Source organism: Anser cygnoides, chromosome 4 (assembly GCF_040182565.1).
Source record: "Anser cygnoides isolate HZ-2024a breed goose chromosome 4, Taihu_goose_T2T_genome, whole genome shotgun sequence".
Lineage (NCBI taxonomy): Eukaryota > Metazoa > Chordata > Aves > Anseriformes > Anatidae > Anser > Anser cygnoides.
Genome location: NC_089876.1, coordinates 34,547,588 through 34,566,542, shown reverse-complemented (window position 1 = coordinate 34,566,542; position 18,955 = coordinate 34,547,588). Strand labels below are relative to the sequence as shown.

The 18,955-nt window shown below is 42.5% G+C and overlaps 3 protein-coding genes across 8 annotated transcripts in view; 1 reads left to right on the top strand and 2 right to left on the bottom strand.

Moving 5' to 3' along the window:
• Positions 1-1,202, bottom strand: part of AFG2A (AFG2 AAA ATPase homolog A) — a 190,777-nt gene extending 189,575 nt beyond the window's left edge. For 3 of the 5 annotated variants that reach the window (XR_007168731.2, XM_048078138.2, XM_048078139.2), the window contains exons 1-2: positions 582-1,202; positions 198-322 (exon numbers count right to left, since the gene is read on the bottom strand). Coding sequence is in view for 4 of the 5 variants with exons in the window: in XM_048078138.2 (XP_047934095.1) it covers positions 198-322; positions 582-1,092 (636 nt within the window). In the remaining variant the exon portion in view is untranslated. The remainder of the gene's footprint in view (positions 1-197; positions 323-581) is intronic. The other 2 variants (XM_048078142.2, XM_048078140.1) reach the window with 2 other exon arrangements.
• On the top strand, positions 1,110-15,310 carry NUDT6 (nudix hydrolase 6). Its single transcript, XM_066995994.1, has 5 exons — positions 1,110-1,140; positions 1,199-1,504; positions 6,614-6,669; positions 10,494-10,548; positions 13,999-15,310. The coding sequence occupies exons 1-5, from the start codon at positions 1,110-1,112 to the stop codon at positions 14,385-14,387; spliced, it is 837 nt and encodes a 278-aa protein (XP_066852095.1). The 3' UTR covers positions 14,388-15,310.
• The window catches only part of FGF2 (fibroblast growth factor 2), a 32,764-nt gene continuing 23,721 nt past the window's right edge, over positions 9,913-18,955 (bottom strand). The window contains exons 3-4 of one of the 2 annotated variants that reach the window (XM_066996670.1): positions 14,838-15,066; positions 9,913-14,368 (exon numbers count right to left, since the gene is read on the bottom strand). In XM_066996670.1, the coding sequence (XP_066852771.1) occupies positions 14,881-15,066 (186 nt within the window). In that variant the 3' untranslated portion in view covers positions 9,913-14,368; positions 14,838-14,880. Of the gene's footprint in view, positions 15,067-18,955 lie in introns of both variants that reach the window. The other variant, XM_048078147.2, reaches the window with a different exon arrangement.

Sequence of the window (18,955 nt, the reverse complement as noted above, 5' to 3'; positions counted from 1 at the left end):
CTTCTAACCTACTTGCCAGGATAAGCAGTGTGGGTTTTTGCCAGTACTGCGAGGAAACGTGGCACTACACCGTAAGAGATGTGGAAGAGCACGTTGGTCGTGTTTCTACACGCTTGGTGGATCGAGGTCCGAGCTGACCGGCGGGGATACGGGGCTGCCTGTTGGGAAGGACCGCGGCCGAGCAGCTCGGGGCTCACCTCCTGCCTCCCCTCCGCGGCGCTGAGCAGGACGGGGCGGCCTATGCATGCACCTGCCGACTTCATGCTGCTCAGCGACAGCTGCGCCAGGCCTGCCCGCAACATCTTCGGCACCTTGTCGTCCCCTGAAATCCCCCGGAGAAGACACATCACCGCTCCGCACCCCAGCACGCCCCGCACCACCGCGCTCCCCAGGCAGGAGCCCTGCCCGCAGCCCCTGGGGCCACACCACCACGCGACGGCTCGGCGCGTTCCCTCCGCTTTTCCTTTTTATTTTGTTCATTTTTAAATAAAAACCAGCCTGCCCAGGCCCGCCCCGGCGTGGCTTCCCGCCTGGCGGGCACAGGCGGCTTCTCGGGGCGCCAGCCCCCGGCTCGCCCCTACCTGCCTCCACCGCCCCGGCGACGCCGAGCACCAGCGGCCCGCCCTGGGCGCCGCCTGCCCGCGGGGATCCGCCATCGCCATCGCCGCCCGGGGCCGGCCGCCCCTTGCTCCTGCGGCGACAGGCAGCAGCCATGCCGGCCCGGCGCCCAGCCCTTCCGGAGGCAGAGGCCGGCACCGCCCCCGGGGCGGCCGCTTCCCGCTGCGCCATGGCGGGGCCGGGCTCGGGGCTGCTGCGGGCGCTGCGGGGGGCTCGGGGCCGGGGGTCGTCGGCGGGCGGCTGGGCAGGGCTGCGGGGGCGGCCCGACAAGTACGGGGGGGTGAGCGTGGAGCTGGCCCAGCTGCCCCGACCCCGCCGCCGGGAGCGGGCCGCCTTCGGGCGCTGGCTGCGGGGCAAGTGGAGGGGACCCGGGGAGAGCGGAGCCCCCGGGGGGTCGGGGCTCAGGGGACGGCCACGAGGCTGTTTGGCTGGTCTGAGGGGAATGAGGTGGCTTTCTGTGTGTAAACACCACATAAAGGGTCGAGCTGGCCATGCTCCCACGCCTGCCGTCAATACTAACACGTTTCTTGCACCCGTTGGGTCTAAATACAGCCAGCCACATGGGAACCCATTTTGTGAGCGATAGAGCTCGAAACCAGAAAGCACGTGGCTGGGGCGGCCGCCCTGGGCTGGTTCCCCCAAATCTCACGCCTGACTTGGTGGCCCCGCGTCTGTCTTTCAGCCTCGGTCGCCCAGTGGCAGAAGGAAGGCCGGGTCGCCGTCTGGCTGCACATCCCCATCCTCCAGAGCAGGCTGGCGGCGGTGGCCGCGTCGCAAGGCTTCACCTTCCACCATGCTGAGTCAGGCTCGGCCACCTTGACGCGGTGGCTGGGCGAGGGGCCCAGCAGGCTGCCCGGGTACGCCACCCACCAGCTGGGAGTCGCAGGTGAGTCCCACAGGGTGCCCTGCGAGCACAGAGCATCAGCAGCCATGAGGGAAGTGGCTGCCTGCTGTTGGGTTGCTTCACCAAGTGTTTCAGTCATAAACGTGCTTCTGCAGCCATCTAGAAACAGGCCGATCCAGAGAGAGGCTTCACAAACTATTCCAGTCTCTGAAACTATTGCAGTTTGAGAAAATAGTAGACAGGCCAACAAAGAGAGAAGTTTCTCAAACTGTTCCAGTTTACAGAATTCTACCAGTCTGAGCAAATTGTGGACAGCTCAGGGAGAGAAAACGTGGCCCTGAAGCTTTGACTCATGAGTACTGCTTTTCGTTTATCCTTCTGAGGCATCTCAGCTTTCACCTTGCAGGTGACAGGGGTTGAATTCCTTGGTTCCAACTGTTTAAAGTTTCAAAAAGTAGCTACAAACTTCTTAGAAGAAAGTTCACCTCTGTTCAAATGTTCCCTGCCCATAACTGGGTGCATCTACTACATGCATCTGCCTAAACTATGCTTGTTTAAGGCCTGTGAATAGGGTAAACTTGAACCAAGAGGAATTGCTCAGGAGGTAGCCCAACTGTTAGCAAAAATTGGAACAGTCCAAAAGAGGCTCTGAACTAACTCGTAGCTGTGTAACAAATAGATTTCACGAACATCTGGACACCATACTCTTACCCATCTAGACCTCCCACAACCAGAGTTGGAAAGGAACAGCTCTAAAAACTAAGGAAACTCCCAAGGAACAAGATAAGACAGTTTCCCATTTTTTATACAGCACAATACAAGGAGTGAATACTGAGCCAAAAATACAGTCAGCTTGAACGCAGCCTCACCAAATTTGCATGTTTTTGCCGTCTCTCTCAGCAGTCTTGCACAGATACACAGCTACCAGTCCCATCACTTGGCAATTTCCTGTAATCTGGAGGTTGGTTTGGGCCCTGCCACCCTGGCTATATAGCATTCATGAGCGCAGCAAAGGCGCAGCAGAGGCACAGCAAATCTTGCCCTCTACAAGCTTAGCTTGTTTGGCCTTGGCTACGCAGACCGTGTGGGACACTAGTTCTTCACTGAGTGGTTTTAAGTCCTGTAAGCAGTTCTTTGAAAAATCTAGCTCGAAGGGACTCTAAGAGCTGGGTTATTCTTTGCAGCAGCAGATCAGGTGAAAGAAAGCTGTCAAAAAATGCCTTCAATTACACAACTATTGTTCAGTACAAAACCGGCAGAGGGCAGCATAGATGCTGACGGCGGGCTTGGCTTTTTTCAATGGACATGTTAGAGCATGTTTTCCTGAGGTATGAAAATCTCACCATTAAAATATGTGGCAGTAAACTCGAGTAAGGTAATGCATTTCCCTAGAAAAAATCACCCTATTAGTCTTTATATTTCTTGTATATTTGAGGAAGTATGAATAACTGAAAGGGGATTTTCCTGAAGTAGGTTGTGTGCAGCTGAAAGTGCTAAAAGAAAATCCTAATACAAGTGTTGTGGCCCTGATGGTTATCAGCAAGGGCGTACTGTAAGAAAAATCATAACTGAAAACACTTTCCAAAAAAAATGCACTTTCAAAACACCATTTGTTGTTGTACTTTTGAGATAAACTTTGATTACAGTCTGTGCAAACAGGAAAAAACTCTTTGAGAAAAGTTTAATAAATGGAGGTATATGGAGTTCATATTTTTTTTTGCACAGATTTAAGTATTACACAACAGATAGCTTATATACTGTGCTACTGCTTTTCAAATCTGTACATTTTTATTAATTATTGGGATTATTTATTTATTTTTTTAACCAAGAGGTGAAGACTTCAGAAAGGCATTTGGTCATGTAAACAGATTTCTCTGTGTGAAATAATGACTACAATACTTTTTATTTTCCGGTTTCGTGCACTATCAGTGGGTATGGAACACGTAGCAGGACTACACCAGGTAGCGTGGATACCATCTGGCACGTATTTATTCCATTATCTTTCTACCTCAGGAGACAGAGCCTGGGTAGTGGAAGTGTTTCATTCTATTTGTAACTCATTTTATTGAAATATTGAATTATTTAAATATGTTCACACTTCACATTGTAAGCGTGCATGTGCCAAACTGTAGGCGTTTTTATTTCTTGTGCAAAAATCTCCATGTTTAAGAAAGTTTCTGCAATCAAGAGGAGCAAGTTTACCAATGAGTCTTCACCTCTAAGCTGTGGCCAGTCACAGTACAGTACGTAGTCCCTTGAGCATGCTACAAATAGAAAGGGAGGTTTCCTCCTTGAGGGAGGTTTGCAGAGAGGTCTGCAGGAAGCCAGACGACAGGTAGCCAGCCTGCGCTGCCAAGTAGACCAGCAGCTGTTTTTGTACTGTCTGGAGTTTCCCCGCATGGTGAACGCGTGGTGAATGCTCCAGGGCTCCTGCCTTTCCGTCGTCACGCAGCCAAGGGATGACAAAGGTGTGAATAAGCAAGGTCAGGTCTTATTTTGCCAGACGAGATCAGAGTCGCCAAGAGAGAGTAGCAAATGTTACTCATAGGGCTTGGCCATTATTGTTTAGAAATAGTGGAATGTGTGATCTGTCTTCCAGCTGAGTTACTGCATCCGTTTGTAGGTGGCAGAGTTCTCCAAATGTGTAAAGGTACAGAAAAGCTGCCGATGGGGTGAAATGATTAAGATGTTTTTGAAAAGCGCTTCCCAAATTCACTGCCATCCAGGGAGTGACACATTTGTAAATACGCTCCTTAACAGTGGCACGTTGAGGAAGAAGTGTAAAATGAAAGGAAGAAAAGTTAAAAGTCATTCTCTTCTCCCTCCTGTGCAGTGAAAGCCTTACAACATGGATATGACTTTCATTGTTACCTACCTTAGTCTAGTTGTTGAAAGGAAGTCCTTGTTGTTGAGGTGAGAGAAGGGTCTCCACACAGGTGCATGACCATCAGTGACCTTGGCCAGCCCTGTTGCTTAAGGAAGTAGGTAAAACAAGAGCTGCACAAATGTCAGACTGGGGGAAGATAGCCTTAGGGGGTTAAGGCTGTCCAAGGAGCCACAAGTGATTAAAAAGAAGGCCTGAAGCTGTTTTACACAGCAATAGTTATTCCTGCCTGGTGATGTTTATAATGCAAGCTGTCACGTGCCCTTGCCTGCCAAGTGCTCTTCCGTTAGGAACATCTTTTCACACCGATCGTAAATAAAAAGGTAGAGTGAAGATGTTTTTCTCCACCATTACTGTCTGGAGTCGTCTAAGGGATTTTTTAAAAAATATGAATCTTACCTATTTCCAAAGAGCAAACAGTCAAAACAAAGCAGTGTTGTAATAGCGAATACTTGGTTAGGCTACAAGTGCAGACCTCTCCAGAAAGCCATCCCGGAGCTGGATGATTTAAAGCTCTAGGTACCATGTTTGTAGCAAGACTGAAAGCTTTTAAAATCACGGGTCAGATTCCACAGCCAAAGTGTGATATCACTGATAGGAAACACGTGTGGCCCAGCAAGCTTCAGCTGGGGACTCCTGAGTTAGACTTGGGAAGATGAGAGCAGAGAGCAAATCCCATTAGTGGCTTTTCTCCTCGCTTTGAATTTAAGCAGCATCTAGCAGAGTTCTTGGATATCTCAGGGAATCTCACAGCCAAAAGTTATATTCATGGGCATCAATTTCTAGGGAACAAGGGAGAGAAAAGGTTCTTTCTGTTTGATTCAAACGGCAGCTTTGTGACTTCAGCAGTCCTTGCTCTCAACAAACCATTAGTCTGAAAAATGGCTTTTCTATAAAATAATCCCTGTAATCACAACATGCATCAAAGCTGCTCCTGCTTCCCTTTCTCCCCTCTTGTAATCAGTACAGTACTTGACCCTGGGCATTGCTAAATATTTACAGGAGGAATTAAAAAGTAACAAATGGGGAGGCAGATAAGTGACTACCCTCTTAAAGCACGTCCTCTGGCGTATCTTGAAGGAAGACTGGTATTTCATCTTTTAAATATTCCTCCTACACATAAGCCTGCCATTTGTTATTTAAAAACCGGGATTTTTTGAGCTGGACACTCATTTCTTAATAATTCCCTTCTGTGGAAGTATTTCTCCATAGCATTTTAAATGTGTATATCATCAGACCTATCCATACGCTCTTCCTTTCGCTATAAAATGATAGAAGCATTTTTTTATCATTACCTACTAATTTGAAACGCATGCCTGACTGTTGTGGAAAGCTGCCACTGTGCTCATTCTGCTCGCCACAGCGCACAACCGTAAAATCTGACAAAATGCCTGTTTTAAAGGGAAGACGTTTTTCAAGTATGACTAATGAGAGTGACATGATGATTAGACATATGAGCACTTGGGTTTTAAAAAGGGGGAAAATCATATTCGGTAGGAGAAATTCTTGGGCTGAGCATGAGGTCAAAGTGAAAAGCTGAATTTCTCAGTCATACATGCTGGTATGTAGAGTTTTTTAAATCAAGTGAAAGCATTTTTCTACTCGGGAGCAATGGTTTTTAATTAACAGGCTTACTGTGCACTTTCTGTCATCAGTTGTCGGATGGGCAGTACATGATGAATTCATAGGTAGTCAACTATCTGAACGTTTTCATTATCAACACAGCCCACTGAGTCAAGTAATAACATTTGTTATTAACCAGAAAACACCCAAGTCTTCATTGCAGTAGGCAGGGGGTTTGTGATGAATTCCACTGGAGAAAAGTTCTTGCCTATCGTGTCTATTTGGCCAAAACCACTGGAAAATTTTCTGGTTTTGCAAGATTATAGGCACAGCGCTGCTGAAGAAAGCAGCTTTGCTAGATTATTTGGGGACATCTTGATTCTAGCATTCTTTACTGCTGATAATATTAACATATGCAGTAATCTGGAACTTAAATGTGGGCAGTATTTATCTTGGTACTGCTAACTTTGAATTTTTATACAGGATATTTAGTCTTTTTTTTTTTTTTTTGTATTTTATTGTGTATCAGTTTTCCACCGACCAACTGCCTTCCACAAATCATCCAGGCAAATCTTGCCAACTTTAAACTGAATATCGTTAGGGGTTTGTCATGCTTTATCAAAACATGTTAAATTAACACATTTTAGGATTGAACATAATCATCTAGCACTTTAACCTTATTCAGTGTTTTCTCTTTTTAATAGGTGCTGTTTTAGATGAAAGCACTGGAAAGGTGTTGGTTGTACAAGACAGAAATAAGGTAAGTTTGCTATAGGATTATAAGATAGAGAAGTTCGTTTATAAAAGCCTGCTCTGCAGTATAAAATGAAGGTCTTTTTATTTTCATTCCAGTCCAAATTTGTGATAGTTAAAAGTTACTTCTTTGAAGTGGTCTTTTGTAACACATCCATCAACAGATTGCTGTATTTGCGTTTCAGATTCAAAAAACCCCACACAAATAAATGATGGACTTTGAAAATCATTTTAGAAGAGATGATCTTAGTTCTTTTAAAAGCAAACATACTATAAAAATTACTTCAGCATATGATTTCATGTTCAGAACAGATCTTTTCCTCCATGTACAGATTTTTAAATAATTTATGTCTCAAAAATTATTTCAAATTTTCAAGTGGATTTCAGACAGTTAACTGGGCCATGCAAGCGTAGCTTCAACGCAAGTTTTCATTTGGAAGCAGACCCAAGAATAAAGCAGTTCCCTTGTATGAAGTTTCCTCCCTTCCAATCAACTAGACAACCACAGTAAATATAAAGTGAGGAGAAGAGATCATTCAGAGGAAAAAGAAAGTGTTCAGTGACAAAGCTGTGATTCAAAATGCTGTCATTCTGGTTAACGAGTAAATTGTATGTTGCGGATTACTGTTGCAAGGGACACAAAAGCCTATGCAGAATTTAAGCATGCTAAAACCTTTTTTCTAGAAAAGTTGGTTTTGAGCAGTAATCCCTTAACAGCAAGAAAGAGTAGAATGCGTGTCACACAGTGTTCTTAACATGATACTCACGTTGTCCTAGAGGAAAAAAAAAACAAAACAGTTCAAGTGTTCTAAAGCACTAGCACACCTATACAAAAGAATACCTAGTTCCTCAAAATAATTTCATTGATGAAGATGATGAGAGTTTGGTTTGCAGTTCCCCAGAATACCATGAGGATGCATCAAATCACGGCCTTTGTACATGTCCGAGCTCATTCTGCCAACAAAGACAGCTCCGCTCTGCTCCCCTTCTTCCACACCACGTATGTTAGAACAGAGCCCAAGAAACACAGTACGTTTCTTGGGTTCATCGCCCAATATCCTTTCTGCTTCAAGTTTTCTTTTTTCTCCTGTAACCGACCCAAGAGTCCCTAGTCTTGCGTTTGGACCCATGCAGACCTCTGGAAAACCCCCGTGGCTTGAAGCAGATTTTGGGAGATTCTGGTTTTGTTTGGTTTCTAAAATTCCAGGCATATCTGTGGCTTTAAATAAGCAATACCATGGTTGGCCATGACCTGGAAACCACCTTTGTAAAGCAGGTGTAAAGATCATTAATTTTACACAAACTGAAGTGCTTGACCTCGCTCCAGAGGATGCCAAACCAGCGAGTATTAGCGTGGTGGCGGTGGGTTGTGTGATGTGGCTTGAGGTGAGCAAGCCATCACGGCTGACGCCTTCCAGCCTCTATCAAGCTGGCCCAATTTAGCACAGCAAGTGCACAAAGCTCACTAGCTCATCTGCAGTTGTCCGTGCTAGTCTAATTAAAATACACTTGCTTTACACTGTGCTTTGAGTAAATGAAGGAACATTCACAAACGAATTAAGTGTCTCTGGTACAACGAGGTTAAATGCTATTACAACATGGAAACAATCAACACTGGTATGTGCTAATTGAAGTATACTGGGTTGCATCGTTTTCATTTCATATGGTTGTATCTAAACCAGAATCTCACTGGGTGGTTTTACAGCCTTTCCTGAAATAACTACTAAAATATTTTTCTTAGAAACCAAATTAACCAACGCTTCAGTTCCTTGGTAACTACAACACAGTTAATGAACTTCAAGGAAAAGGCATGTCCAGTCACTCAATTTGTAATGCAAGAGTTCAGAGGAAGAGAAGCATTTGTTCCCAATAAACTACCACTTTTACGTAGTTACTTACTGTAAAGTAAAATTTCAATGACTTGTATATAGCAGGACCTTCAAGCTTTCATTCAATAATTACCGATTAAAGCATAAATGCAGCTTGCAAGATACAAGCTCCAAAAATGGTTCTAGTTCTGGAGAGTCTCTCTGAACGGAACAGCACGCAATGGACTTCAGAAATACTGCATTTGTTTTTCGCTATAATTTCTGTGTGGATAAAACCAAAAAACGGCATGCTTACTGTTCAGTGAATACCTTAAATAAAGAGGTCTCAAAGAATAAAAACAGAAATTGCACATTCTGCAGATTTAGAAGGAAATAGCAGCTTCCGAAGCCTGTGAGGTAACACGGACGTTCAGGTTTAACTTCCTAACACAGAGTTTTTGTTAAAGCTCACCCACAGCCATTTAAGAGCAAATATCTCCGTGCAGTTTTACAGTGAGACATCCGATGTCCTATTCAGGTTCTAGGTCCAAGTCCATACTCACCAGAAATCGCCTCCTTTGCCTCTGGCCCCAAAACGTAGCAGGACCAGACGTGGCACGACTGCCCCCTCCAGTTCAGTCTGAAAGCGGGGATGGTGTGTTCCAGGTGAACCATCTCAGCTTACTTCAGCTTACCTTTCTAGAACACAGCTGGTGACCCACTTGAAAGGAGAAAAGTGGTTGCTTCTGACTCCCCTCCTTACAGCTCTTTTTACTGAGTGGACAGAATTAAGTATAAAAATCAAGGTGTACGAATACCCATACGTTTCTTGTGCAGTGAGCAAATATCTCAGTGCAGGATGGTCCTGTCCTCCCTACCCCCCACTGAACAATTTCCCTGAAATGGTGACTCTCTTAATAGAAATTATGTTCTGAAAGCTTCAGAAGTTTTAAGTTTACATGCAGCTTTATAATGCGAGCTAGCTGAACTTCAAGAGTTATTTGGGTTTTATCTTCAAAGGACAATTCCACTGCATACACAGAAAGATTTCCAGGAACTGAAATCAAGTCTGAAAGCCAGCAAATATATGTATTTTCCATCTGCACTATTTTTAACTTATTACTCTAAACTCCTATCCAAGCTCTTTAAGAGTGCCCAGGAAAAAAACATTTCCAATGTAATCAGTGGGGTTTCAAAGCACTGGAAGGCTCACAACTTCCCCCTCTTTGCTGCTTGTTCAGGAAAAGCGACTTTTTTTTATAGAGTGTACTTTTTTTCTGCATTAGTTTCTAGTTGAAGGTTAACTTCTTCCTGCAAACATGTTTAATATTGAAAGGAATAAAAAAACTAGTATGTAGATGTAAAGGTAAAATCTACAAATCCGTGAGGAGGTGTAGGAACTGAGACTTCTTGACGAATATTAATTACAGCATCAAGTCGTATTGTTTTAATGACTGAACTTTATTGCAATTCAATAAATGCTTCTATACACAAATCACACACAAGGCTTCAGGTTTTGTTCCATAAAAACAAATGACAAGTTATACAAAATGGTTATTACAGACACACAAAGTCATCTTAAAGCCAGTGCAGTATAGAACAGTACTACAATCATAATACCTGTTTGTAAGATTAAATATATACACTTTTTTTTTTTTAAAGCTAAAACCATGGAAGTGGGATACATCAGTGATTAAATACAAGATTATATAGTCTATAGCAGCTTTTTTAAATATTCAACTACTCTATCTAGTTATCTAGCAGCAACGTTGTCTAATGATTGTTAGACAGTTTGTTTTCAATCAGTAGATGTTTTGTTCCAATATTTCATACAGACTGTAGGTGTCTCTGATCATCACATTAGCAAGAACAAAGTAGTTCCTACCTAAAGCCTTACTGACATTTGTAAGGGTAACTATAATACTGCAACTTCACCAAAGAACTTGTGTGTTAATCATCTCCTTCGTATTACAGAGTACAAAATAGGCTGCATACTACATTAACATTTTTTCCTCCAATACAGACTGTAAATGCATGGAAATTTCCAGGAGGTCTGTCTAATCCAGGTGAAGACATTGGTAAGTCCGAGGATAACAGGTCAGACATCAACAGAATTACAAAGATGTTAACAGCACTGAAACACGGTGACCCACATCACTCCTACGAGGACTCCCTTCTTTGAAATAATGGCTGACAGGTGCAGTGATGTGATCCTATGACCTTAAAGTTAACGGCGTAACATCACCTTCAGGGTAGAGCAGCTTTATAACATTTACGCTTTTCCATCAGTTCTCTTAAAGGAGGGCTTGAGGCCAACTTTTGTTTTGTAGGCTTGTTGAGTATGTTGCAGTAAGAGCCAGAAGCACAGAGGATTAAGATAATCTGTATATAACCAAAAATAAAACTGAAATAGCAAGCTCTCAGCTCACACTGCAATCCAGGGCAGTGAGCTCATTGATATACTGAGCAAAAATTTCCAACTTTCAATTTTTATGTGCAAAACAGCAATAAATACACTTGCTTAGTTCCACCCTTGTCCATTTGTTTGTTTAGACCAAGAGCTCTTTGGCCCAGGACCAGCATCAGTACAGGTCCTGACCCCTGGGGACACCTCCTTCCAACCAGAGGCAGAAGGCACTTCTGTATTAAAAACAGTGCTGATTTGAGGAAAGCCGTCATTTCTACCTAGCATAGCACGGGTGATGCTGAATACAGCAGCTGCAGTTACGTTCAAAGGTGAATGAGCAGAAGTGTATGAAAAAATAAAATTGTGCTTTCTCCTTGGATCGCACCCCTTAAAATTAAGATTCGAAGACTGGTTAATTCTCCAGTTACACTGCAGTTACTTGGCTGGTCTTGTTTTCAAAAGTTACATTTGCTCACATTAATTTAGCCCCACATCAGTACTCAGATGTGAAAATATTCTTCCAATAAATAAACCATGGCTCAAAAACATTTCCCAGAGCAATGCAGCAGCTCTGCCAACTGGGTATTGAGACCCTAATTCCTGAATCTGGTCCATACCTTAGAAATCTCTCCATGCTGTCTTAGCAGTAAACCTCTAGCTGGAATACACAAACTCTCCACACATTGTTCGTTACTTCGACACATGGAAGAAGTTTCTGGCTAATGTGATAGATTGAGTTGTAGTGTCTGTAACTTCTGAGTCACATTTTGACTACATCTTTTTGTAAAGCACAGTGGCAGAAATCATAATTATTTGCGCAACAAAGCAAACACACACAAAGTAGTGGAATGGCTACTTCAAAGAATCCCAAATACTGCGCTTGTTGCCTAGCTGTGTCACCTTGAGAGACAGAGAAAGGATCTACGCCAGGAGATAGCACAGGAATTGTTATACTGCAGGAAGAGAATAACTAGCATGGGCAACAGCTTCACCAGGGGAATACTGTCGCTGAGTGTACCAGTGGCCATCCCTCAAGAAACAGGTGAGATTATGGATGGAGCCTGGATGTAAGTAGTAAGAAAGACCTGGGAGCAACAAAGCTCTTACATCTCCCCTCCTGCCACTATTTAACAGTATCATAATAAATGTTATCATTCTTTGCATCACATTTTACAATTACAAAAAGAGATAAGTTAGTGAAGCATAAAATATAACAGAGCTAAATTTTCCTTTTTTCATCACTTATATCAAATCTTACAAACTTGCACTCACTCAAGGGCCTAAATTTCAAATTACAGTTACAATGCTTGAAAAATCCTGTGGTTATATAAAGCAACAAAATATATGACTGCCTACTCTAATGAGCATGAACTGATTTGCACAAGTAATTTGAATTGCTTCATAATGCAGATTAAGCAAAGAGCGAAGATATTTGCATTTGCCTATTTCTGAAATTCAAGCCCTAGTGTTTCTTCTAGTTTAACTGTCATTAAGTAATCAAATATATACATTTAAATAAAAGCTCAAAGCAAAAGGCACTTTGTCTAAAAGAAAAGCTCAAAGCTTAAATGAAATCCCTACCTTCTTTGACCCTTTACATTTAAAACAGTCCTTTGCCTAATAATAAAACCACCTGCCACAGGGAGATTGCTTTGTAACTGCTCTTTTACACCAAAGGACTGAAGGGGCCGCTCTGGGCAACATAAAACACAGTCCCCAAGTACATTCGTATCTTCCCCCATATGCAGTAGCCTTTTAGTTAATACTGCAGAAGTCACAAACATAAATCTGCAGACACCATGTATTAATGGGTGTCAAATCCTACAAAGACCTCTGTGTATTTGATGTTAACTTTATAGAGATTGTTCCATTGCAAGATAGAAGTTTATCTAGTGCAGAAGTATGTGCAGGATCAGTTGTTTGGCCTCTGTCAGAGAAATCATTTTGTTTATATATTTATTGCCAGCTACTGGATGTGCTGAAATCATTTTCAGGATTTGAAACTGCACCTGAGAGGTCTGTTTTTGTCACCAGTCAGGATGGTGGTTTGCACAGGAAGGATAATCTCTACGCGGTCTTGTCAAATGCATTTTGCTTTCTGAAGCTAGCCAACACACTTATGTCTTACCAAAGCCAAACTGAAGCAGGTAACACTGCAAAACAGCTGTATATGCAGTTATTACTTAAACAAGACACAACTATGAGTTTACTTAGATTAAAAAAATAACCTAGTTAGTTTTACCTACCAGTAGCTACACCAGGCAAGTAGGATTTGACAACTACAGTGAAACTGCAGAATTTTGGGAAATAACTGGAATATCAAAAACCTTATTTGGGCTCTTCAACTTATTATTCAAGAGTAAAACTTCTCTTTTGAAGAGTACTGGATAGCTGGGTAATTTGGGGCCTTAATTGCAGTATGCAGACCCTTAAAAGCTCTGAAGTTACAGCCTAGTTTTGTAATGAGAAATGTTAACGTTTTCATCGCTTTGGCTGGCGTACACACGATGTACACACACGCACCATGTTTTCTGCAGGAACATGGTACATGTTATACAGGCGTTATGGCCTATTTGAAATGTCACTAGACCGAGATACATTTTGAAAAGGACTTGGTGCCAACCTTCTTCAAACACTATTTTTCCCCATGTTGTTCCACCTTGTGGCAATGTGGAATGACAGTACGTGATCTGATGGAGTGATCTGACACACACAGGTGGGTGTTCAGCTGCAAAGGGTCTGAGCCTGCAAGAGGACAGATACAAGGAGAGGGATGCGGGCTAGGCTGAGAGGACTGACAAGGTGGTGCAGTGCTGCCCTGGGGTAAGAGATCAGCGGAGCCAGCGACCATCAGTTTCAAAACCATACCCTGTACAATATTATGGAAAGCTTTTCTTTCATCATTTTGTAGGATATACACAAGAAAGGCACGTAGCAATTAGTTTTGTTCAGGGACAAAAAATTAGCTTATCCTTGTGTTGAAGCAAACAGGCTTTATGCTTTGAAAAGCTTATGAAGCAAAACAGAGGATGCTTTGAGTTAGAAACGTTCTGCGATCAAAAGGTTTAAAGAGTGCTAAGCTATTCTTGTGTGCATTGTAAGAATTGCTCTCTTCACCCAGGAGACACAGCAGTTCGAGAGGTTTTTGAAGAGACTGGCATCAAGTCAGAGTTCAAGTCCATCCTAAGCATAAGACAGCAACACCAGCACCCCGGAGCCTTTGGCAAGTCGGACATGTACATCATCTGCCGCCTGGAGCCCTCCTCCTTCAACATCAACTTCTGCCAGCAGGAGTGCCTGAGGTGTGAGTGGATGGACCTCGATGAGCTTGCCAGGACAAAGCACGCTACTGCCATCACCAGCAACGTAGCTAAGCTGTTACTTTACGGATACCGGGAAGGATTCGATAAGATTGATATAACCATGAGAGAGTTTCCAGCTGTTTACACAGGCCGGTTCTACAAACTATACCACAGGGAGCTGCCCGAGTCCTACAGAAACATGACATGATAGCAATAGATTTCACATTTCCTTATATTAATAATTTAGAATTTTTATTTTAAGAGTTATTTAGACCATATTAAAATTATTCATGGACCATTTGATTTTAGGATGAAAATCGATATTTATTCTCTAACAAGCTATAAAGATATAAGTTATTTTAAAAGGTAAATATTTCTGCACACGTGCATCAGATTAGTTTCCCTTTACTCTGTAAAGTGAATGTAAGGTAAATAAAATAGCTCTATATAGATCTCTAGCAGAAAACAGAAATGTTATTGATCCTGAAAATATATTTTCCAAGTAACTTTACCTCCACACACACTGGCACAATAGGTTTAAAGAGCAGTATAAAGACAGTATAAAACATTCATGTTTTAATCTTTCTGCAAAAGCAGCTAGTATCAGCAAATAATTGCTTCTATTTTTGCTAGCTTGGAGAGGCGCAGGAAACTCTACCTCAAAATGTAGTGTGGCGTATGTTCAGAATCTGCCATGGAAATCAGCTTTTAGCAGACATTGGAAGAAAAAGGATAGCTTTCTGTCCAGGTCCGGTTTTTGGTCCAGGCTTGTACTGTCCAGTTCTTTTCAGTGCCACATACCAATCCGAGTACTTCCGTGATCGGTAGGTGTTATAGTTATTAGATTCCAAGCGCTCAAAAAAGAAACATTCTTCTGTCGCACATTTCTAAAAGGGAAAAAGAAAAGGATTATTGGTATTTCATAGCAACAAATCAGGTGGTCTGATTCATGGGACTAACTTATCCAGAGAATAACTTAACAACACATCTGATTTTAAGAAATTTGTATTGTTTCATGTTTAAATTGAGATACAGTTATTGTTAAAATATTATTTAAAACACCTACAAAAAGAGTTTATAAACTATGATTCATTCGTCATCTTTAATAAAGACAAAGCAGATTCTAGTTTATTTCCACTGTGTACTTCTTTGTTCCTGTCTGAAATTTGGTCAGTTAAATGAAGAGCCCTATCCGTTGGCACTTACTGACAGATCCTGAATTACAAGCTTAGCACATTTTTGTTACCAGCACTCAGAAACAAACAGTAGCAAGCCTGCATGCATCTGTTCAAAGTTTTACTCGATTAATACATTTTAAAAACAATTTTAAAAAAAGATCAGACCTGGCAAACAGGTATATATTCCACACAGAAACCAAACGTACTCCACTCCTGTTTAGAAATACATCTACAGAATTATTCTACTTCTGGAAGTAGGTCTTCAAAAATTCCTCTACTTGGGCTAAATTAGCATGCCTTCACACTTACAAATAAAAGAAGGTGGTTCTTCTCTCAAGGGGTAGAAAATGAGCAGTCGGGCTCCTTACTACGGGATGTTACGGTTTCCCCCAGCTTACAAGGATTCAAGTGACTTTTGAACAAGTTGATGGAAAAGTAATTCACTGAGGTTTACTAAATACGTAGAAACCATTCCTGGCTCAGAAGGCCCCAAAACTGAAATTGGTTGGAGGCTGCGAGGCTGCTACAGGGAATTGCTACGTTTGCCTTCTCTTCCACTCTGCAGTTGGTCACCATCTGATAGAATACACTCAACTGCACGTAACCACTCAAAAAGCAAGCCTATTAACAAATACAGTGAGATACCTGCACATCTCTGCACGCAGCAGAAACCACTGCTCCCTAACAGTGAACATACTGAAGAGAGTCTTAATTGGCAAATGATCCCTTCGTATCAGTGAGATCATTTAAGAAAAGTACCATCTATTGCAAGAACTTAACTCACAAATATTCTTGGATAGTTATAACAGCCCAGGGGACTTAAAACCTAATGGTTTAGCTATGGCTAGTATTCGTGGCTGTTCCCAGTCAAGATAAAACAGGGAAGTTTAATCAGTGTTTAACTGCAGTTATCCCATAGCATACTGACAACAGCAAAAACCTCGTCAATGGATAACATTGCTCTAACAGTGAAAGCAGTGCCAAATTTCCCTGCAGAACCTACACTTTAAGCAAGAGAAATTTTCTCAAATAAAAAGATGGCTGAAGCCCAACACTGCAGTAACTTATTGGGGGAGCGAGGGAGGACGTTCTTTTCATATAAACCATCTGTCAGCCCATCAAGTCAGTCGTACTCGTTTGCCTTGAAAACGCTTCTGGGAGGGCTGGAGGAGGAGGAAAGCTAGCTGCAAAAATGAGAGCATGTAAAAGCCTGGAGAGAAAACGGGAAACGTGAGGAAATTCCCAAAATGAACAGGCTGCTTTTTGCTACAATCTAATGTTTATATTCATGAATGTATCAAGTATCCAACCAGAACTAAAAAGTGAGCTGGGAAGAACTAGGCTTCACAGAGAATGCATGAAAACATGCAAGAGTTAACTCCTTACGCATGCCAAGTTTCTGTTGCTACGAGCAATTAAGTCATTCAAATGCAGTCCATAATAAAGTGATCTGTCTCCAAACACGTGCCTTCAAATGTAAGTCTTGGCAATAAAGAAATAAAGCTATTCCAACCATTTTCAGATATGAATTTTGATCTCTAAGAAAAAGAACTTGCAAGAAAAATATATATATATATAATTTCTCATGCCTGTAAGTCACTATTTTAACATTTAAAGTAGCAGAAATCGAATAATTTTAATATGATTTCTATTTTAAATAATCTTTCTCAAGATAAATTATATTTTAATGCCTTTCGCTCTACCAGTGTGAAAACAGATGCATTAATCATCTCAAGCCACAGTGATCCAAGTCTGAAATGGATTATAGCAGCCTTAGGAGGACTCAAACTGGGTAAGAAAAAGACGCACTTAGAACCAAACCAAACCAAAACTTTGAGCAGAGCTCAGTACAACTGCCCAAACTGGAACTTGAGTCAAAAAAAGAAGGGCTGGGGAGCACCTTGTTTTTGCCTCATCAACCCGGGGGTGCTTCTGGAAGCACCAAGACCAGAATCCCTATAAATACTCAGAAGCACTGAGACCGAATCCCTATAAATACCCTGTCATGCCCAGCTTCAACTGCCACTACCAAGGAAAACCACAGTGAATTTAAGCAGGCACTTTGCAGATTCAAGTGCAGACGAAAGGCAAATTTGCACACACCCCCCTGCGCACTAAGTCCTCAAAGTACACAACCAGAATTCAAAGAAATGCATCATGCTTATTTCACCTTCTTCATATTTCTCAAGTTTAAAAAGTAAAATAGATTCAACTTCCCAAATGCACATTCAGGCAGTTCATAGATGTTAGAACCAAAAAGGGTGAGAAAGAAAAAGAAAAAAGGAAAATGAAAAAGAAAAACATATTTTCTAGGGTTCATAAAGACAGTTTGCAAGGTGCCACGTGGTTCACTCTGGCCACTAAAGTCCTAATTTTTCCACAAAGCACACGTGACACAAGTGCCTTGCTGTAGTATGTCGCCACTGTAAATGTTTTGACACCAGAGCCAGCGTTTAGGTGACAAATGAAGGTCCGTGCTTCACGAGCCATGCGTCCCTCAGCGCTCACCAGAGGTGACAGGGAGGCAGGAGGCCCGCTGCCCAGCAGGACCGGGATGCCAGCCACCCCCTTTGTTAAACACGGCCACTGGCAAGCAGCTGGATACCCATGTTTACATTTTTAATGCATGCCGGCCCAGCAGAGCAAGGTTTCACAGCTCATCATGAAACACCCGAACTGTACAGCCCTTTATGACAGGGGTAGGCAAACGGAAAATACTGGGGCTGCCGCACGCAGCAGCGCTCCCAGCGAGGACTGCAGGGCCTCCCCTTCCGCCAGTAAATATTTTGTCTACTGCCAAGCAAGGCCTCCAGCCAAAAGAAGGCCGAGCGAGCAAATAATAAAGCCCTGGGCGCAGGAGTGTTCACCAGCAGCAGAGCTCCTCGCCCTGACTCGGCCGCGGCTGACATCGTGGCAGCCCAAAGGGGAGGCCGCTTCCTGCGGCAGGATTCCCCCTCCCTCCTTCACACAGGTTCGTTTTCAGCACAAACTGCATCTGCCTCGATATCGAACACTGTAGGCATTAACTGGTTGTGACGGTTCGGACGCTAATTAGGAATTAAAATTCCTCACGCTCGTTCCTTCTCAAAACTGAAACCAGAGGGAGGTTCTGGTAGCCTGGAACTACCAGAGCCGATGGATTAGAGAAAGGCTGTGATCAAATATACCCTTTAAAAGTATAAAAAGATGAGGAAATGAACACTGCTGTCACAATATTCCTGTGCCACATTCTTAATCCCTAGCATCAAAAGAGAAAATCTTCCCTTCGAGTCCCTTCAGTCTGACAAAGCCTGCCTGGTCACAGCTCAGCCACATAAACACTACGGATGGACTGGACAGGTCGCATAATTAAGCAACAAGCTACTTGTGAAATACAGAAGTCAGTCAAGATGACAATTCTTCCTTTCATGGGAAATTGATAAGTTTCTTCATAAAATGAAATAATTGAAAATGTTTGATTCCAGAAAGTGAAAATATTTCAATTGGAATAATTTAATGAAACTGCAAAGTCAAAATGAGATACAGTAGCCACATTAGAAGAGAAATGGTGCAATTTTTCCATTAAAAATCTCATTAAAAAACTGAATCTGTTAGCAAA